The sequence below is a fragment of the Cyprinodon variegatus genome, unplaced genomic scaffold, assembly GCF_000732505.1.
Source record: "Cyprinodon variegatus isolate N-32 unplaced genomic scaffold, C_variegatus-1.0 Scaffold69, whole genome shotgun sequence".
Classification (NCBI taxonomy): Eukaryota; Metazoa; Chordata; class Actinopteri; order Cyprinodontiformes; family Cyprinodontidae; genus Cyprinodon; species Cyprinodon variegatus.
In genome coordinates, this window is record NW_015150522.1 from 283,298 (window position 1) to 306,046 (window position 22,749).

At 39.5% G+C, this 22,749-nt stretch overlaps 1 protein-coding gene across 5 annotated transcripts in view; it reads left to right on the forward strand.

The window, feature by feature from the left end:
* Positions 1–22,749, forward strand: part of LOC107083174 (BAH and coiled-coil domain-containing protein 1-like) — an 86,100-nt gene that overhangs the window by 26,762 nt on the left and 36,589 nt on the right. For 4 of the 5 annotated variants that reach the window (XM_015372178.1, XM_015372175.1, XM_015372174.1 and 1 more), the window contains exon 3: positions 16,640–16,822. In XM_015372178.1, the coding sequence (XP_015227664.1) occupies positions 16,640–16,822 (183 nt within the window). Of the gene's footprint in view, positions 1–9,583; positions 9,612–16,639; positions 16,823–22,749 lie in introns of those variants that run through there. The other variant, XM_015372177.1, reaches the window with a different exon arrangement.

The window sequence follows — 22,749 nt, forward strand, 5'->3', positions numbered from 1 at the left end:
CCCTGTGAGGGTGGTTTGCTGTGCACCAGGTACAGTGACAGTTCTTAGCATATAGTTGGCTTACATACAGGTGATAAGTATTATTTTTTAATCTCTTCTAACTGGACTAAAGTCTTTCACATGCATTTTTTCTCTACAGGGATTATGATAGAGATTTTATGGCTTTTTAACACGTTTTTTTTATTCTGCCTCATTTGTGGATCACTTGACTAAATGTGTCTCTTGCATAAGATTTTCTCTCTATAAGCATTGCTGCAACTCCTCCAGAGTTGCCATGGACCTCTTGGCAGCTTATTTGATCAAAACTCTTATTTCCTAACCTGTCAGTACATATAGACATTTATAGCCTCTTTTGCACTGACCCCACTTGGCCTGATCTCTGATCATGCCTACTCCTGAGCAGCATTGAAAAAAGCCAACGCCTGGACTGAGAAATTAGTCTGATGTGTTTCTTGGTCTTCATGATACTGTTTGTTCTTTAGTGTTGTCTAACAAAGGCGTTCACAGGACAGCTTTATTTTTTCTTTGTTTCAATTACCTTTGGAGGGAGATTTTTTTCTATGTTGGGGAATTTCAAAGCAGACTAATGTGTTGGATTTTATGTAATGGTCTTGGAGCAAAGGGACCTGAAAACCAATGCAGGTCACACTTTTAGATTATACTTGATAATGAATTCCATAAACCTTTATCATGTTCTAAGTTGCCATCACTTTGTGGTGGTTTATTACATAAAAGCTTAATTAAAATCCACAAAGTTTAAGGTTAACAGTTGCATTGTACTCTGTGTTCTTCACAAGGTAATGTATAATGTTTGGCCTTGGCTTCCCAGGTGCCTCATTGGTTCAGGTTATCAGAGCAAAACTGCCTTGCATTCATCTTGGCGTGAGCCACAAGAATTAAACATTTCTCCTTTGTTCTCCTTCTGAACATATAGCAAATTACACTCATGGCCGTGGAAAGACCTTGAACGATAGCGGGTTGGTTCCCAACTTGTTATCTTTGCTTTTCTGCCTCTGTTCCTCTGACAGTCTACATCAGACAGAAAAAAGCCAGAGCAGGGAGCTGCCTTCTGTTTCTCAAGCATGCAACTCCAGGAGTTTATCATATTACAAGACGATTCAAGAGAAAGTAGAGAACAGCAGTGAAGCAAGGCCTTGATGTCCAGCACTGCCCTGTGTGACCTAAAGGAGGCGCCGGGCTGCAGATTAAAGACTGAGGCAGAGGATGGGAGGACAGACGGGGAACATGACATTCTGACAAGTCACTGTTTGTCTTTTGAATGAAAGCGGGTTGATTTACCTAAAGGAGGGAGGAAGAGCCTATGACTACCCATCAAATAAGACATTCACTACACTCCCAAATAAAGAAAAGCAAGGAAACACAGTGCAATTGGGACAAGTGAAAGGAAAGGAGGGTGGGTTAAAAAAAAGGCCCTCAAATATATGAAGTGTTTTCACTCTTTAGTATTTGAGTGACGCCAACAGAGAGAAGAGATTGAGGTGATGAGGGAGGACAGAAATATGGAGCTGAGCACCATGAGAAGGAGGCAGAGTGATGGAGAGGGTGTGAGGACGGAAAGGGAAAACTGAGAAGGGGAATGAGTGATGGGGCTCAAAGGAGCAGAAGGAGACGCGAGGATGAAAGTGAAAAAGCGAAAGACAGCAGGCAAAATCTGCTCCAGTGACTCGAGCTGCTTGCAGATTTATGTGGTGTTCTGCGTATCATTATATATCAACCCAAGTGGATGTGGAGACTCAACTAATGTGACGCCTGTGAGGTTGTGTGTGTGTGTGTGTGTTTATCTGTGTATGTATTGCAGCAGGCTTTTATTCTCCCCCTACATGCAGTCCTCCAAAGCAAACTGACTTCCAAGTTTTGCAGAAAACACTCGCCTGTGGTGAGGCAACATCCACCCACATCCAAACGCTACTTTTCCAAAGAGTACCTACCTAGCAAGGTTTGCGCGAGTAGAAAGAGGAGAGGGTTAGACCACCCAGGACTGGGTAGTCAAAACTCTGCTTTGATGTGGCACCAGCATATGTGGCACAATCACAGCCAAAACACACTCACAAAACAGTTTTACTGCCTCCTGTGCTGCATCGCCGCACCTCGTTGCCGGAGTAGTGGGATGCTGCAGAAGACAAAGGCGCATAACAAGAGGGAGAAACAGCCACCTACTGTGCCAGGCAGCGAAAACTGGTGCCGTATGGTCACCCCGAGGGAGGGAAAACCTGCCTGGTCTGATCACATCTCAATTAAGCAATTAAGTTCAAAAGTTAACAGGGGACTAATTAGAGAGTATAATGCTGAGTACTTCTTTTAATCTGCCTTTTTCCCCTGTCCACCAGACAAGTCTGTCCGTGACCTGCTTGGCACGCAGCTGACGGTTAGTCACCCATATATTGTCGGAACATTCCACATAAACCTCAGTCATACCGTGTAAAACAAACCAGATCCATGTCATTCCACTGCATGTTTCCAGTGAAACTAGCTGACCGGGAAAAAACGGTTTTACGGTTTTTAGAGGGAATCATCAAAAAAATGACCTTTTTAATCATGTACACATCGGCAGTGTTGTGTTTGCCTTGCTTTTAGCTCTGCAGATGGGTTTTGTTAGAAGCCAAATAAGAGGTTTAGAGCCTTTTTATTGCCCTGTTTTATCTCATCATATTCAGAACAATGACTTGCTTTTAAAGCTCAAGGCTGGAATGGGATCCCATCTTTGACAATATGCCTCCAGCAGAAAGTGTGTGGAACTTATAAATGTTATATTTTCGTTAAAGGGGTAAAAACAGGGACTGTGCGCTTACAATGATGAAATGAATGAAGGCTGGATGACAGAAGTGTGGTTAGGCTGCTCTGAGCCAAATGTGTTTGATTGTGACATCCAGAAACAGGGACTCACAAAAGTATTCATACCCTTTGAACAGTTTTCAGATTTAGTTTTTGACTGTATTGTATTAGAACATCTATCAGTGGGGATGTTATTGACATTATTTGGGGTGTAAATTAGCATCTACCACATGATGACCAGGTCCAAGTGGCTAAATAATAAACCCAGGTGAAAAGTTTCAATTTGTTACTCTTGTTGCAAGTAAGTCAACAAGAGTAACAAAACTAAAAACTGTCATTTGCATTAACAGTAAAGCACACCCCAATATTATGGTGGTGTAGCTTTAATGTATTTTGTTGCTCTAGTTATGCAGGTTTGACTGAAAATGCATCTTAGAAACCAACTCAGAATATCACATAAATACAAGATGCATCATGCATATGCAATTAGTCCTCTGAAACTCTTTAATTAAATCTGGTGTAACCAATCGTCTTCAGAGGCAACCTAATTGCCAGTATGTAGCGGGAACTCGGTTTAAATGCAGCTGTGGTTTGTTAGTAAAAAGACAAAGTGAACAAACCACATGATGAACACAAAGAAAATACACAAGACAGGTTGAGAATAAAGTTCCGGACATGTTTAAGATGGAAATTGTTTCTAAAACAAAATCATAAACTCTGAACATCCGTGTTAATGGAAATGATTTGAGGATTTGTCGACAGAAGAGGCTACGAGTGACAGAGTCTAAAAATATTCAAGTTTTTATTGATGATTCATAATAGGAAACCAATGGTTAAATGGCAGCTTTAAGAAGTCTGTTTTAAAGTTTGCCACAAGCCACAACATAGGTACAAGAGCATGCTCTGGGTACATAAGATTAAAGTTAAGCTTTTTGCTTTTATTCTTGGAAACCCAGAAAAAAAACATAAATAAGGTCCCACATGGTGGCGTCAGCATTTTGCTTTGGGGATAGTTTTCATCAGCAAAGAGGAATACCTTATAAACTGCCAATGGTTGAAGAACAAGTGTGGGATTTGCAGGACAGCAAAATGTATGTAACAGTTATAGCTATAATGGAAGGGTTTATATTAAAAGAAGTTGTAAATTAAAACGGCCCAGTTAAAGTTCAAAACTAGACAGATAAAAAATCTCTGGCTTGTAAAGATTGACAGGCATCTTAACATGTTTGAGTTGGAGCTATATTTACATGAAGGGTTAAAAAGTTAAGACCCAATATTTACAAAGCTGCTAGCAACATATCCCAAAAGAGTAGCTGCTGTGATTTTATCAAAAAGTGGATTCACAAAGTATTAACTCCTGGGTACCGAATACATGCAACACCTTATGGTTGCAATGTGATAACATACGAAAAAGGTACTGCATATAGAGAGGTGAGAAATATCTCTTAGATTCAGTTGTTTCCTGACAGCCGGCTCTTAAACTCCAAAGTGGTTGATTAGCTGTTTGTGTTCTTGCCTGTGTGTTCATGTGTGTGAAAGAGGTGGGAGTGAGCACAGTCAGGATGCAGTCTGAGAGGTGAAGGACTCCCCTGTTGTATGTGGGGCCCTGGAGGATTCATCTCCCTTTTCCTCCTCCTCCTCCTCCCCTTCTTACACTCACCCCTTCCTCTGTGAGCTCTACAATGCTGGGAAGAAATGTGTCATTAACGGGGGGGGGGGAGCCCAAAATAATGTTTATGGCTCAAGCAGCACTGAAATCATTTTCCATATCAGTGCAACTGCATGGGCCCTGTGGGGGAGTAAATCTGATTTTCTCCTCCCTGTGCCAATGGGAAACATCATGGGAAAGAAAACAGATTGGATTGTTAAAGCGATGGCCTGACGCAGCTGTGGGCGGCTCTTTTTCTGTTTGTGCGCGCGTCTGTGTTTGCTCATAAGTTTAACGTGCACACCATAAAAGAGAAAGGATTGAAAAACGAGAGATGTGATGCGAGTGAGGGGAAGCAAAATAAAACGGGGATAACATTCACATGTGGATAAACGTTTAAAGTTGATCACCTTTTAATGCCTTGGAAGTACAGAATTGGGAGCCACTGCATTGCCCTAAAATAAACTCATGTAACAAAGGTTAAAAATGATACTTGTTAAACCACTAAAAGATTTCAGCAAAATCTCACCTTTTTTATGCTCAGTGTTTAAGAAAGGCTTATGAACAAGACCTAAATAAATATCAGTTGTAATGAAATGCTGATGGAAGTAACATTCAGGTCCTTTACCGAGAAACCCACCTTTCAACAGAAAGTAAAAAGCTAAAAATGGGAGCCACTATAATGTTTCTCCTACTACATTGTATTTAAAGAGGCAGAATAAGGCATAGTAGACCAACCTTTCATTGTATCCTCTTTCATTCTATGTTCTATTAAATTTATGTTGCTGGCAAAGAGAAATTAGATGACAGTAAACTTCTGCATTTTGACAATTCCCACCTTGCACACTTAAATGAGACAAAACCTATGCACACCCTTCAACTATTAATCTCCCATCTATTCCTGATCATTTACTTCCTCCTTCATTTGCATGTCTCTGTAATGATAGAACAACAATTATATATACAGTATATATATATATATATATATATATATATATATATATATATATATATATATATATATATATATATATATATTGTTTTGCAAATGAAGAAGACTGTTGGGCTGAGAGCATATATTAGGCCTGGACAATATAGCTAAAACATAGTTCATGATTAAAGCAGTCCTTATCACTCAGTGTTAATGATTAGTATTTTTCTATCTATTTAAAATATGGCTTTCGGGGGAAAAAGCTAAACTTTAAACTATAACTTTAACCCTAATTAAACATAACCCTTAACTTTTAAATAGTCAGCCCTGCTACCATCATTGCTTATTTGAAAATGAGAGGTTGATAAGCTAAATTCATTCTTCTGCCTATATCTGTAATGACTCAGAACAGAGGCACCCAGTGTTTAGGCAAGGGATAACTTAAAAAGCGCTTATTAAAGCAACAACGGATGGTTTGCGCATCTGCAGCAGCAGCGGCTAGGGCACCGGAGGCAGGTAACTCAGAACGCGCCCAGAAAACGCGATTGATACCAGCCGGTCAGCTGACAAGATGCAGCGCTTGCTGCACAGAGTTCCGGACGCCGAAGACTTAAAGGACAGAGAACTGACAGGAGATCAGGTCCAAGCAGATGACAGAGGAAGGCAGGATAATCCAGAGGGTGAAGTCAAGAGGCAGATCCAGGTTCAGTCTACAGTAGAATCCAACAGAATCTGAAGACAGGTCAGGCAAACAGATCAGAACAGGGACAGGCAGAATCAATGGCTATTAGTAATGCTGGAAAAATCTCACAGCAAAGGCCCAAGAACAATCTGGTACTGATGGCTGGGACCAAGCAGCTTAAATAGAACCAGGAGCTGATGGATCAGATGAGCAGTGATGAGAAACAGGGCAGTTAGACAGTTGAATGAAATGAGCAATTAAGCCAGCCATCAGTGCCAAGACCATATCAGTGAGGTTCTGGATCAGAGTTCAGATGAATAATTAACAAATTCATTAGACATATTTTATATTGAAATCGATCACAATTTATATATAGATCATTATTTATCACTGTTATTATTATATCACTGTTGAAATGAATATCCTCAAAATGAAAAAAACAAACAAAAAACACTGCACATCTACCCAAATAAACCATAACCCACAATGACACAATGTCAATGGGGACTGTTTTACCCATTGTCCATAAATAGAAAAAAATGTCTGAGAGTGTTCATCAGATAACCATAGTAACTATGCAGGAGCCGCAGAATCTCTTAGTTCAGGTGTTAGGATATATGGACAGGAAAACCATATTTGCAATAAAGGCCTTATTATGGAAGAAGAAAGTCGTTTCCATTGAAAGGCTTGCAGACATTCTCTTAACAGTTTGCCACAAGGTCATCATGGGGACACAGAAAAGTTGGAAAATTTGCTGTTTTGTCAGATGAAACCAAAACTTAACATTTTGGCCAAGATGGATCCTATATGGGTGCGGGGCAGTGGTGCCTGGGTATAGTGTGCAGCCCATGTTCAGAGGCTTTGGTCCTGGATGCGTACCTTGCAGGTTTGAGTCCTGGCCTCTGCTACATTTCTTTCTCTTCTCTCTAATCATTTTCCTGTCTGCCTACTTTCTAAAATGATGAAACTAAATCCCACTAGAACCTAGAAAATAACTTAAAAAATTATAGATCCTGTAGACACCACAGTCACTCATGGTGGAGGCTGCATTGTGGCATATGTAGTCCTTTCTACAGCCCTGAGATGGAAGCTTTCAGTAAATGGAAAGATTGGGCAGATATTTAAACCTTCGAATGCTAAGACTTATCAGCATACTACCAGCTACAATGAAATGGCTTAAATCAGGAGAGAATGTAATCATTGAACAAGGTTCTTCACAACTTGGTTACACACTACCATTTGTTTCAGATGTCTTGCATTTAAAAGAAACAGGCCAACAACCATTTAGGACTGAAGTTTTGAACCTCTAGTTTGAATCAAATGAAGATTTAAAGGGGTCATAGAATGATTATATAGTTTATTTGGTGCATAAGGTCTTGGAATAGGGTGTGTAACATTGGCTGGGCTGAAAATGGCATATTTGCTGTTCTATGAGCCCTAATGCAAGCCTGGTTAAAAGGCCTAGAATGAAACAACAGTTTTTTTTTTCTTTTTATGGTATGCCCATGAATATTTAGATGAGCTGTGTGCTGATTGGTTGGATTACAACGAGCGAAATTGTTGAGCAAAGACACATCATAGCAACAAACACTCACTCACTGAAACATCAAAATTGTTGATATGGTAGGGTGACAACACGTCCTCTTTTTCCCGGACATGTCAGACTTTAATACCTTATAAAATGTATGGGGGGAATTTCATAATTGTCCGGGATTTTGGTCGACTACAGTGCAGCACATAGTCGAAACAGGGAACGAGCGACCGAACCCGACCCGGTGATGGTAGCCTGGACAACTGTGGTCACGTGCTTCCCCCTTTCCTAACCCTAACCATGGGCCTCCTCAATCCCCCCTACCTAACAGATGAATGAGTGAATGTAGTGTGAAAAGTGCTTTGGTCAAGTCTTCTGACTTGAAAAAGCAGTATATATAAGTACAGGCCATTTACAGTTCATATAAATAGTTTTCAGTAAAGTATTGACTCAGATATTGTGAATAGAAGTGAAGATCTTACTGTTCAGGTATTTACTTGTACAGTTTTTGAAATTAATTTTTTTTATCCTCAACCTTTAACTTTTCTGTGCTGTTCAGCAACATTGCATCATAATTATATATGTCGTAATGGGCATTTTTACAATGACCAAATAAGAAAAAGGGGAAAGGGTATTAGCACTTTTTGAAATAAGTTTAAACAGCTGTACATATCAAGATGAGTGTTGTGTTTATGGAGTTATTAACAGTCAAATGGTATTAGACATTATTTGACATGGCAAATTTTTTGATAAATTGGTTGATACTCACCATAATAAATACATCTCAGAAGCATTTCTTTTGTGTTTCACTGTGTTTCCTTTAAGGCCTGAACTCACTCAAAGTAATGTATTCAGTTATTGCCAAGTCTGATTAATCCAGCAAATTTATTTAGAAGAAGGACCTCTAGTCCCAATGAGGTCATCTTGCATTTTGTATTACGCCCTGGGCAAAGTGTTGAGATGAATAATTTGACCTCTCCAGGTTAATAGTATTTGCACTGTACATCTGTAGAAGGATCTCCAGCCTGCCTTCACTGTCTTTACCCTGTCATCATTCTGGTAGTGAATGAGTAGTTGACCACCAGCTTAACTTTGCAAACACAGGCTGTCAACTTTGTCAAGACAGTCACCATATGGACTCACAATCGCACACACAGATGCTTGCATATGCTCGGCAGCTCCCACATGCTCTTCCTCATTGGAACTTTCTCACAGTTGCTCTCACACTTATCTACTCTAAACTCTCCACTCTTGCCCCCCACTGGATGTTGCCGTGGATCAAAAGAGTCCCTTCTCACCCTCTTCCTCCATCCATCCGCCCAAGCTTCCAACTGTTTCTTGCTTTGCACTTCTCCCACCCCCGCACTGACCACATCCACTAAGCTCACTCCACAGGCACGCAGTGTGGAGAGTGTCGGGGGCGTGCATTGCTGGCACTTTCCCCCACCCCTGCATCGGGCACAGCTCCAGCACTGGACTGCCTGATTGCTCTCTCTTTCTCACTCTAGCTTGAGTACACTTCTTGATCAGCCAAGCCACCCACCAGATAGATGTTACCATCAACCCCCTCAAGAATGAAAAGGGAAAAAAAAAAATGCAACAATTGTTTCTAAGGAAGAATTTGGCTACCAGTTGCACAAATGCTTTCAATATGGCTTTGACTGTTTGAAGGAAATCCCCCCCACTTTAGTAGCCATTTCAAATTCCTAGTGTGTTTTATTGTGAGGAAGAAGGCTTGGTTAGTCAGCAACCCTTTGGGATAACATATGCAGTCTGTCTGGAGTTGCTAGTGTGTACAGTCCCTCGGTCAGGGCCACTTTTTCTATGTTTAAAAAACCCAGTCATATTTAGAAGTGAATACGATTGTGGAAATTTTGCCTTGCTTTTTTGTGGACATCATAATTCCTGGACAGAGCTTGGGATATAATCTTCGTAGGAGAGTTTGAGTAAAACAAAAAAAACTAAATCTGAAGTGGAGGTGAAACTTTTGTACCAAAAGGCATTTTGCTCAGTATGTTTTTACTTGGTAAGTCTGTATTCTTTTCACTTGTTTTCACAGTGTGGTCATATTTAAGTTTTCCTAGAAATACATGCCGCCACTAAGTGACTGAATAGGGATTATTTGGTTGACTTTATTTTTTTTACATATTGAGTGGCTCTTAAATGTGTCCACACCTTTGGAGCCATAGGTTCTAGGGAGGTTACAATGGATCAAAATTAAATTACTGAAAATATTAGACAATAGTGAGCACAGGGAATTCTCAAAATTAGATCTATTTTTTTATGTTATCTATATGTGGCAACTACCTATTAGGTGAGAAAGGAACCACTTTCTTTCCAACAAATTTGATAGAAGGGGTATATTCATAACACAGCTTAGGCTAAACTTTTAAAAGGTATATTGGGACACAAAATAACAGATCAGAATTTCCACAAGGAATTACTGAGTCATCATCATGCTTTGGGGAGATTTTTTTAGCAATAGAAATCAGTTTTGAAGCTAGAGAGTAGGTTTAAGCATGTTTTAAAATCTGCATCAGCATGTCTTCAAGAGGACAGAAGCCAATATTTAAAACTCTCTAAATTCAACTTCCAATCTGCATTAATAATTGCGGAAGGCTGTAAGCAAAAGAAAACCTCAGAATCCGAGATTTTTGAAAATGCGTGTAGGATAAAGTGAGTAAATATAAGTTTAAAATTATTCAAATGAACTCACCTATGGAAGAATGAATGTGAAGTTAAGTCAACATTGCATTTGGGAAGTTGTGTGTATTCTGTTTTTGATATTATTTCCATTCTCAGATTTGAACCCTGTTCTAATACCTAGTATATTTTACATCTCCAAAAGCTGACATTCCAACTGGGATTAGTACACTTCGGGTCAAACAGGTAAAAATATTTGCAACAATAAGAAATATGCATAAAAATTTTTGACTGAAAGTAAAAAAAAACAAATGAAAAATTGGGTTTCCAGTACAACCAAATACATTGTTCAAAGGCAGCTGATTAAGTTTCACAAAAATTCAGTATCAGTTTAACAAAATGTATTTTTAAACTAATGCATTTAATTTCTAGTTACTCAAATGGCGACAAAGTTAGAGCGATTCAAATTCAGTTTCAGATGGCACAAATTCTGCCCATAAATATCTCCCTGCTTCCAAAACTCAACCATGTTGTGTGTCTGGACTTTTTCAAAGATTTTTGAGTTGTGTGTTTATTCCCTTGCATTCGTGCTTCTTGTGGCCCATTTTCTGCAGCGCTCCCTGATCGCTGAGCTGTGGAGAGCAGGTTGATGCAGTCACACCTGCAATTTTCTCTTTATCTCTCTTCTCTTCTCACTGTCACTCTCACCGCTCATTGTCTGTCGAGTGTCCTTGTCTAGACGACACGTCCATCCGTCCCTTTAGGCAGCTGTCTGAAAACAAGACAGAGGGCCAAAGACTTCCTGGGCTCATTTATCAAAAGAAGGAATAAGGAAATGTGATGCACTGGGAAATAATCATGGGCAGTTTGAATGAGTGTCCATTTCCTAAGGAGAAAATATTGGTGGGATTCCAAGCATTCAAAGGGACAACATGGTTTGGGTGTTGCTGATTGTCTTCTATTTTTAAAACCAAGATCACTTCTTGGCGCATGAGAGCCTGTCCACATCCTATTATTGTACAATTTTGTTGTTAGGAAACCAAACAACATCTCACTCTGGAGTTATATTAATCAACATGGTGGCTAATGGACTAGATTAGTTACCTGAAGAGTACAAAGAGGTTGCGCCTCCCTTTTAGCAGCCAAACAATTGAAACCAGATAGAATTTCTTGGCAAGGTGTGTCTTAGTGTGTGTGAATAGGAGCCCGGCTTTATATAGGCTTCAGGTAGGCTGTAATGGCTGCTGTTGCCGAGCAGCATGCTGACCGTATGCATTTGCCCATCGTTTGTTGTAAAGCCTACTTGCCTTGAGCACCGTTTCTCATTTGTTCCCATGACAACTGGGCCTCCATGCTTTTGCTTTGCCTCCCAGCCTGCTGTTGGCTGCTTCCATCCTCAGGGGCCTCTGCCTGGGCCCACGTTAGCTCACGCACAAGCTTGTGTAGTTGTTTTCTCCATCAACCTACACAGCTGTGATGAAACTAGTTAGTACCTCAACTTCATGAGGTAAAAAATCAATACTTGTGTAGAACAGATCTTTTAGTGGATGTGTTAAATAGATGTTTAAGTATGAAATGAACAATACTGGACTCCCCAGTTCTGGGTTCCCCCTCTACTTTAATTCCATAATAGGATTAATGACTTCTGCTGTTAAAGATTGGTGGCAATTAGGATCCACATGGCACGATTTTCTAAGAACCAATACAACTACACCAGTGTTAGCTCTAAATAATTCAATTCAATTCAAATTATTTATGTAGCACCAATTCGCAGCACATGATCTCAAAGCAGTTCAATTCAAATATTCAAGATTAGTTTAACTATGTCCAGTGATATAAAAAATATTTAAGATTAAATAACTCATACCCTTAAGTAGTATTGATAGAGTTTTATATAAATTGGGTGAATCCAGTGCTTCTAATTACTTTGCTTTGTCTGTCCCCACTAAGGGTGGTATGCAACATTAAACTTCCCAAGAAGTTCTTCATGTATTTGCTTTATAATCAGCACTACCAGTTTCGTAAGAAAGTATCATACATGGTATGAAAGGAAATGATATCCGTTAATAGAGTAATATAAGGACAACTGGTAATTAGGTTCATTAACAGTTATGTTTGGTAAAGATAAGTACATTTTTAAGTCTTTTTTTCCTTTTAGAACTAATATTGGAGAAGGTTTCTGCTCTGGAATGGACTGCTAATTGTTGTGGGAAGGGCTCTAATTTAAAATTAGCCCTGAAACTATCTTAAACCTTAAAAATCTCCTTCCCTTTAGAAATCCTCTTTTCTTTTACCCTCTTTCTCGTTCATTTGTCTCTCTGGTAGAAACTCTCCTTTCTCAGGTTGTTTAGGGAGGCTTCATGGGCTCTCTCTGTCACTCTCGGCATCTCTCTCTTCCCCTTTTCTCTCTGCTTCTCTCCCTCTCTCCCACCCTCCACATCTCAGAGGGAAGGCTGTTAATAATGCAGGAGGATTAGCTGATTTATGTGAGCTGGAGGCGATCAGGAAAGCTGGGGTTCCCGGGGGCTATAGGCTGAGGGGACGAGTGTGTGCAGTGTGAAAGGCGATGGCACACGGGAGTCCAAGGTGCTTGGATGATGGAAGCTGGATGGGTTCCTGGTGAGCATCCTAGCCGTAATCTGTCCCACCCTCCCAGCCACCCCTGACCCTCTTTGCCCTGTAGCTCGGGGGGCTGTGCCAGGAGTGCTCCACAGGGGAATCAGAGTGACTTTTGTGGTATTTTCCAATGGTTCCCATCAACCCTTACAATGCTCCTACAATTGGAGTTCTTAGACTCTTTTAAAGGAATCCTGTGATTTCTTCTGTTTTATTGTGTTCATCTTTTTAACAGCTAAATTGTGCTTCCTTTATATTTAGTTAATCAATTATGCAAACACACCATCACATACGGTGCCTTGTAAAGGCATTCACATACTTTGCACTTTTTAAAATCATTTTATCTTGTTGTATGCAGTCTGACTATTTAATTCGGTTCTGTAAGTGGGCTGGTATGCAACAGTATGCATTACTAGCACTGCATACTAGGACATCTATACCTGCATTCCCCTGCATCCACTAACTCTATTCTAGAGTTTATTTTGCTTTAAAAAACCAGGAAAATCATGTGGCTTTGATGCAAAACACTGACCTTGTATCCATGATGCTGATGCATGAAAAGAGAAGTGGAGGAAAAAATTATCTTGTTAGTTAAATGATAACAGCAGCTCTGTGAACAGTCCTCCACTACACTAGTAAGCTAGAATTAGCACATCCAGCTGTGAAGCTAATGCTACAAAAACTCCTGTTGTATATTATCTGATAAAAGGAAGATCAGGGAAGATGCTACCCATTTAAGGCAATGCCTTCCTCAATATTGTGTGGTTCCCCCATCTATTTCCAAAAATGGCCTCAATATTAATGTTTTGAAAGTAGCAAAAATCAATAAAATGAAAAATCAAACTCTTGAAAAAATCTTGAATTAATTCTGCACCAACAACTGTCCATATATTTCACACAAGCTAACTGTGTTTTACCTATCATGAATAAACAGATACAGTATAATGAATAAAATACAACAAAGGGAAGTGTGAAATAGAGGTATGACACATCCTGAGTGCTGTCAGAATAAAGCTCTAATTGCACAGTATAAACATCATCTAGGACCCCAATAAATATCACCCTCTTACCTCTACTTTTTATGCGGTGCATTCACATGCGATAAACAAAGCTCTAGATTTAGTGGATATTAACAGACATCTCCAGAAGATGATGTTAACGGATGTGTATTGAATCTTACAGCAAAGTGCGATGCATGATATGATCTACCATTTATCTCTGATAATGAATCTTCTCAGCCTTTTTGGAAGGCTAAACATGGAATAATGTATCATGCTTTGTTGTTCTTTTTAATGGCTTTCTTTGATTTTTTTTTTATATCGCTAAAAAAAACTGTCTTACGACATGTTAAGTAAAGTTAAATGAAACAAAATAATATTCAAAGTACAGTGTAGATAAGGTCTAAAATATCCAGAAGCTTGTGTTTTAATTGCCATTAAAAAAAAAAATTATGTCAACAAAAAAAGTTGCATTTATGTGTATTTACATGTTAGCTTTTCCAGCCCTTTTCCAGCCCTGATTGCTTCAGTTTAGTTTTTTTTTTAGCTTTCCTGTTGCCAAGCTGTTTAGGATTAATTAATTCATGACTTTACTAAGGTATCACCAGCAGTGTATCTTTTTTTACTACTTAATTACATACTGGGCTCATGAAGAGGGTCAGGATGAGAGTTGGAGTGAGGCCCATATATTTCTTGAACAAATATTTGTGCATTGCGTACATCAAATAACATGCTTTGCACATTTTATTTTGAATATGCCATAATTATGATGAGCTACTATATCTATGAATTTTCATAAGCCAATATTTATTGGTGCCTCCCTTGGAACTTGCAGCCCTAGGCACAATGCATGACATGTGTGGGCAGAACACCAGTGCAGGATAAAACAATATTTCTAAAGTGGCCAGTCCTAATACTGAGAAATAAAAAAAAATCACAGAAGGAAATCGTAATGAGCTGAATGAAATCTTAAGATAGAGTTGCCATTTATTTGTAAAATAACTTTTATAGATTTGTATATTAGGTTTTGTTTTATTTTATATCTCCATGTTAACATGTTTCCAGTTTACCATGAGGCTTGAAGTTCACGACACTTTGAAATTCACTATAGATTTGAAGTTTGATTTTCTTTATCTTGAATGCACTTTCTTCCCTTTAAAAGTTAAGCACTTCTTTATACTGGAACACTGATCTTTTACAAAAATCATTAAAAAAGGGCAGATACATTTTTGGTGTGGCTTTCTGAAAAAAAATACATAAAATACATGATATTGTGTACTAGCCCACTTTGTATCTACTAACTAAATTTGAGTACTGGCAGGAAAGATTGATTTTAAAAAGTTGAACTGAGGAGACCAGGATGTCCTGAAGAATTTCCATCTGTCTTCTGGTATGGTGCAAAATATGGTGTACGTACAAAAAATGTACATCTAAATAACAGTAGATATGTGTTTCCTCCACCAAGAGGGCAGGAACATAAAAGCCAAGAGCTCTTTGCTATAGGTGAATAAAGCACACTGGTTGGCCCAAGCCCTCTGAGATCCTTGAGGAGGTGCTTGTTCCCTGCTTACCAGATTCAAACATTCAGACTTTTGTTCTCACACTCATTGAATGGTCATGACTCACGTCTGGATTGATCTGGAAGAAAATCCGGTCACATCACATACCTTTTAAGATCAGCCGTCCTTACACAAAGATAACTCTTTAACATTTAATCATAGCCGTATGTGTGTGTATAAGCTCTGCATGTATGATATTTGATAGACCTAAATGAGCGGGCAAGTGAGCTCTCATACGGGAAAGTTCATACATATGCATGAAACCTCATGGTTGTGTCACTTGGGGGGGAAATAAATGTGCAAAGAGCTGGGCAGCCGGGCCCCTCACTCAAGTGCACTGGCGGGCGCGTAATGGGAATGCAATTTAAGCAGTGGTTAATCAGTGTGTTTTCACCAGCTTGCCCAGCAATGCATAATAGACAATCAGCCCCCAGTCACATGGGCATTCCTACAAATGGTCAATTACTCATCATAGTCTTGTTAAACACAAGGTTCATCCAGCCAGGGACAGATTGCTCCGCTGGTGCCATTATTATTGGTAAGAACAAAGCAAAGCAACATTGTGAGTCAGAAAGAGAGGAAGGGAAAGAAGAGACAATAGGAATTGGAAGAAGCACAAAGTGTATTTCTGCTCATCAAAATAGGAAAGAGACGACCGGAAATGGCTGTTGTAAAAAAGAAGAGGAAGGAAAAGGGAAATCCAAAAATGGAACCAAAAAAGAGGAAAAAGAGAGGGGAAAAGGACCGTTATAGTCATGCTGAGAAATGCAAGAATGAAAGACAGAAAAGAGAGAGCAGAGGTGAAATGGAGCAAAGCAATAAAAGAGATTGAGGGCATGAAAGTGAGAGATAGAGAGAGCAAGATAATGGAGAGAGGGAGAGAAATTGAGAAAGGGACACTGGGGAGCAGGAGCAAAAGTGTGTGAGAGCGAGAGGGAGAGAGCCTGAGAAAGTGTGTACTCAGCTGTGAGATGAGACCTCTGTCTGCCCATGGGGAGAGATGCTGTGAAGGGAGACGAGGGGAGAGGACTTTGCTGACAGCGAAGGGGTGGAGAACCCCCCCACCCCACAGATACACATACTCTCTCACTCACCCGTCCTCTCTGAGGCCTTATGAAGTAAAATGCAACCTTACATCACGATATGATGCTTCTTCTTAAGTTTGGTAAAATCATGGCAAATGTCTACTTCCCTGATTATTGTTTTCTATCTTCCCCTATGCCCCATTGGTGATCCAGGCAGTGGATTGATGGGAAACTCATCGGCCTCTTTCATGGGGACCTTCCTGGCCAGTAGTTTGGGTTCCCCGCCGTCTCACCCGCCTCACCCTTCCAGGCCGCCCTCCTCCCCTTCTTCGCCCTCCTTCCGAGGCGGACCCCACTCCAGCGCCTCGCAGATCTGGTTTCCTCATTCCCATGAAGGTATGTCACATATGATGAGTATATACACATTCATTTACTAGTTATGTCACCACTTCATCATATCTTCAGTATAAGGAAATAGGTACTTTTAGGCAGAGACCCAGCTATAACTTGTTTATCCAGATAGTGTTTATTTTGATAGGTTGTTTAAAGTTTTTGCTTAGTACAGCTTGTAATAGTCCAGTAATAGTTCTGCACCCAAAAATATAGACAAAACTTCACTTTTCTGGGTAAGGACACAGAGTCAATAGTTCAGTTAAGGAATCTTGCGGTATTCAACTCATGTCAGCAGGAATGCCGCCACAGACTGTGCGAATCAGCTCATGCAAACATGCGCCAATAAAAGGTTGCAGTGATTGCAAAGCATTTAGCCTCCGCCTGCATCGCTGCTTGATAGATGGGGGGGTTCCTGTCTAACAGTCAGCATTACAACATCCATACTACACAAACATGTGCCCAAAAATTAAACACAATCTTGAGGTTTTTTCATCAGGAAATCAAAGAACAAGCAAATAGTGATGTTTTTTTTTTTCATATCTTTTGAATATCTATGCTTAAAGTAACAGAGGACACTATATCAAAGACTTATAGCTCCAATGAGACATTATTTTTTACAACTACTTTTTAATTTAATTAGAGCTACAGGTTTTGAGGAGTATCTCATAACCTGCTTTGAACATTTGATAATGAAAGTGTTTAGTTGTTCTTCTTAGCTCAAGGTCAGTCTTGAGTAGAAATGCACCCATCCACATTTTTACTTTCTATCCGATACCAATACTTGAATTTGGACAACATCAGATCCCAATTATACTAATTTGGTGTAATATGGCAATATATTTAGAAACGATTTAAGAGCTAAAAAGGCCTTTTTCAAAGACCTGTATCATTAGATGAAGAAGCCATTAGATAGCATTGAAAAACTATATCATAGCTAACCCAAAGAAAATATATACTGGCGTTGGATGTAGGAGTTTGCCCTGAAATGGAAGGGTTGATAGTTCTAACCCCGGCTAAGGCTCTCAGTGTCATTGTGTCCTTGGGGAAGACACTTCGACCGCAATGCCTACTGATGGTGGTCAGAGGGACTGGTGGCGCCAGTGTACGGCAGCCTCGCTTCTGCCAGTGACTCCCAGGGCAGCTGTGGCTAAAATGTAGTTTGCCACCATCAGTCTTTGAGTGTGTGCGTGAATGACTGAATAGAGTGTAAAGTGCTTGGTCAAGTCTCCTGACTTGAGCACTACATAAGTACAGACCATTTATCATATATAAAAGATGGATCTAAGATGTTAGATGAAGACGTAGTTAAGAAAATATATACATGACATATGCGATTTACTGTTAAATTATTTTTTTTTTATTTAGTTGCTTTGAAAACAGTTGTCAATGTGGTCAAAGGTAGGGGTAACATTCTGGCTGATGAATGTTTAAAGAGAAGATCTGTATGCATAGCTGTGTACATCTGGTAAGGAGATGGACTTTTTGCCTTTTTTACATCAACAAGGGTTCATTAATAAAAACCTTCTGTGTAATCCTGCTGACAAACAATAGCTGTGTGAGCAGATGTTTCACGCACCGATGCAAACAAGTCTTCAAAGACATAAAAGTGTGTTAGAAGTAGATGAACAACAGGAGCAACAACAAGAAGTCTTTAAACTGGTGTACCACCATCAATAAAATACTTAAGTTACAACTAGAAAAGGCTATGGTGCCTTCAAAGCTTTAGACTGAGGCGCCTTACCGCCACAGATTCTGTGTGGCGTCATGTTTCCAGGATCTTATGAGCATGTTGAACAGACAAATGCTTCTTCAATCTGGAGCTTTATTGCCTGAGTGAGTTAACAGTTTCTACAGTTCACAGAGAGGATCTCAACTGAGATATCAACTTCAACATCAGCTCACCCAGAAACATTCTCTCTCCAGGCTCATTTCCTGAAGCATCCCTGTTTGTCTTACCTTACGCTCTTAAGGTTTCATCGTCAAACACTTTCTTTTGTGGAAAAGAAAAATAATATTAGAAGTGATGATGGCAATGCCAAGCCTAATAAAAGTAATGGAGGTGATTATGACTGGGATTATTACTCAGTTGGCAATGGAGGCCATTATCTCTATTGCAGTTTAATTGCATATAACGCACTAAGAGCATGATTGAATCCAGACTGTTCATCAACCACATTCAGCTGTTCCCTTCTCGACATAATTGCACATTGTCTTTTTCCTGTTTTGCATAAAAAGCAAGTCATCAAAATGAGCGGCACAATTACCCAGACTCTCGCCTCCTCTCTCTGGGTGTCAGCAGCCCCCCGCCGGCAGAAGAGCAGGCTCTGACTTCTGCATGTGTTGCAGCATTAGTGTCTTCCTTATATGCACAGATATTTTTTTCTTATCTGCTCCCTGAGTGTGTTTTTAAACAGGTTGCTAACATGCTAATTGAAGAATAGCAGTTCAAATTCAAAGTCAGTAGCTAGTCTCTGATTCAGATATTTTAGGTTCAGCTGATGTATAAAGAAGTACAATGTTTTTTCACTATCTGAAAGTAAATCAGAATAACTATTTTTGATTCAGGTCAGTTTGGGATGAAATAAATATTTCTTTATGGTAAATAAAAAAAGACAAACAGTTTGCCTTTTTTTATTTAGAATTATGTTATTTAGGTTGTTGGTAGAATTGAATTTGAAAATATTTGATTTGTGTCAAACATTTTGGGAATCCTCCCAATAGATTTGCCCACTGCCCACAAACCTTTAATAGAACTCAGGGGTTTAAAAACTTCACTCTAAAACATCGATGTTGTTGTTTTAAAGCCACTTTTTAATTAGTTTTCTAATATGCTTAAGGTAAACTACTTGGATAATATTTTTACATGATGCCTTTTCCCTCATAATGCCAAGCCATCTGGGAATTATACCGCTTCCTTCTGCAAAAAGAACTGTATGCAGGTTTCCCCTTTTCCCTCAAATTGTAATAGACCTTTATTTTAAATACTATATTTTTTTATCCCCTGAATGTATTTTCAAACTGTAGTCTAGAATTTGATATTTATTTTTGACGTGAATATTGTTCCTCCTCTTCTTTTCTGACTGGTCCTCATTTCGAACCAGTCAGAAAAGACTGTATGGAACTCATTGTAAACAGTATAAAAGAATGTTCACACTAAATGTTGCAGCTGGAGCAAAGTATTCCCATGTTCTCTCTACGTAGAGGGTGGATCTGGAGCAAAGCGAGGAGAAAGAGGGAAGTGGCATAAGTTTGGCGAATTTGGCAAAGCTCAATCATCACCTCGCCTGCAAATTAGGCTAAGCAAAATTTACAGTTGAAAGATCTCAACTTTTGTTTACATTTGTGTCGCTAAATCCAGCCAGGGACTAGATGTGGCCATGGGCAACAGTGAAGGAGCACACAGAGACAAGCTTTTTTTTTAATCAAAATTGGAAGATAGAGAAATAATGTTGACAAAGGATAAAGTGGGAATGCTCTTAAGAAGATTTAAGGTTTCTTTAAAAAAAAAGGTTTTGATTTAGCCCAAGAAGGACTGTGTTGTTGTTCTACCTCCAGCACAGACGATCAGCCAATAGCTTCTTCCAACAGCTCAGCTGATGTCGCACCAAAACCTCTGTTTTCCGGTAATTCGTCCGTGAATGTGGGACAGCAGGGCCCCCGAACCTGATCACAGATTGGCTGAAGTACTGAAGAAAGTGACCATCATACCCGCTGGGCGAATTCACATGCCGTGCAAAATGCTCTAAAAGTTCTACAGATGTAGACTTTGTCTTTTCTTCTCTTGAAGAACAGCAATACACCTATGGTGGTCTATTGGTTAGGGCATAGGGCTTGGAATCCTGATGTTCTGGGTTCGAGCCCCACTCCTACAGACTGCCACTGTGGGTCTCTGAGCAAGACCCTTAACCCCACACTGCTCCCCGGGCACTGCACGATGGCAGCCCACTGCTCCCCAAGGGGATGGGTTAAATGCAGAGGTAAATTTCTCTAATGTGAACTCAAAATAAGTTCAATTATATTATAAAATATGTTCTTCTCAGGGTTGTGTTGTCTCTCCATTCCTCTTCCCTTTGTGCAAAAATGACTGCAACTCAGCTCAGCTGTCTTTGAATCTCTTTAAGTTTGCAGAGGACATCAGTAGCATTGATAGGATCCAAGACAATGACGGTTCGGCATACAGACATAAAGTGGACAAGCTAGTCCATAGGTGTCCCCAGAACCACCTTGAGTGAAACTCGCTAAATGTGTTAGAGGGGATGGTGGTTCTCATGCATAAACTCTCTTCAGAAAACGGCCCAGCAGAGACTTTATGTCCTGCAGAAATTCAACAGGAGCTGCTAGTCGTCTTCTGCACATCATGAGATTTTGCTTATACAAAACAAGAGAGGTTCAAACTGCAAGGCACAGTTAGATCTGTAGAATGGTTGTTAATTGGGAATATCCTACCATACCCAAACTCCTTCTATGCCTCAGAAAAAGTTGTCCTTTAAAGCTTACTCTGATTTCTAACAAAAGGCTTAGATAGGTTTTTTTTCTCTATTTTGGAGTTTGCAATCAGTCAAGAGCCCAACAAACTAAATGTATTTCTATTAAACCAAGCTAAGTATTATAAAAATGCTTAAGGAAAGTGCTCAAATCATATACTGATGATGTTTTGTGTGTGTGCTTTTTTATGTTTAAGTTTATCTTGTCATTTCAAATCGAAATATGTGGCCAAATGTATTTCTCATTAGAAATCCTTACTATTTACGTACTTTGCAAAACATTTTCACAATTACTTTTTTCAGCTTTATATGTTTGTAAAAGACAGTCTTAAAATTTGATTGGTTACATCCTGGATTTTCACTCCAATTTAATTTTTTGTTTAATGACTTGTGCCTTGTCTGTGTTCTGTTTTGGGAGGTGGCGTATAGTGTAGAGCATATAGAGGCTAGTTTAATAAGCAGATTATTTAGGTTTAGATAAGGTCTTTATGTTAAATGCCAAGCTAATGTACATACTGTAACCTTTTCACTCAGGCTTTTAGAAACTTGAGTTAAAAATAGAAAGTGTTTGAACAGAACCTGCGGCCGGCTTAGGGCCAGCTGGCTCTGGTTCAAATGACTTACCTTGTGCCCAAAGAAATCCCTCTCATAACTCATTCTACACATATAGACATACATGAATGCATTGATCCCCTGCACACTGCCTCCTGTCTAATCCACTCCTGTTTGATATGCCTTCCCAAGCCTATCTTCACTTGTCCATCTTTTCATTCTGTGAGCCCTTCCTGTTGGTTTTTCTTTTGAAGGATTTAAGCAGCACTACCCACATTCCCACCATCCCAACACACACTAACTATGCAACTCACTCGACCATACGTCTTCATCTTTTCTTCTCTCTCTCTTTTGCAAGCCTGCATCCCTTCCTTTCAATTAGTCAAACCTGAAGAGATACATCACTATACTGCCCCTCCTCCACCAAGTATCTCTCGTCTCCTTTCCTCTCTTCTTTCCTCTTCTCCTCCCTTTTTCTGTCTTGATAGTTCTGTCATTTTTTTCTCAATTAGCAGTTCTGACAGGCAGCTCAGGTTGTTCCTCCTCTTCTCTTGGTCTGCACTGGCCTTGCTCTGTCTATCAATTAATTTTTGCAGCAATCTGCCTTTCAGTTAGCAATATATGACATTAGATTGTTTGAAAAATGTTAAAGACCATTGAAAGCAGAGAAATGGTGGGACTGTCTAATTTCTGCATTTCATCTCTGCTGGTTACACCAGTTTTCATTTGGTCTTTTGCTTGGTTTTTGGTATGTAGTTTTATTTAGTTAATCCTCATTTTGGAAGCCATGAAAAGATGTCTTACTGGGACAACACTTAGCTGGCCATTAGGCTGGCTGAAAACTTTGATACGGTTTACATAAAACTATGCATTTTAATCCTTATTTTTGGTTAT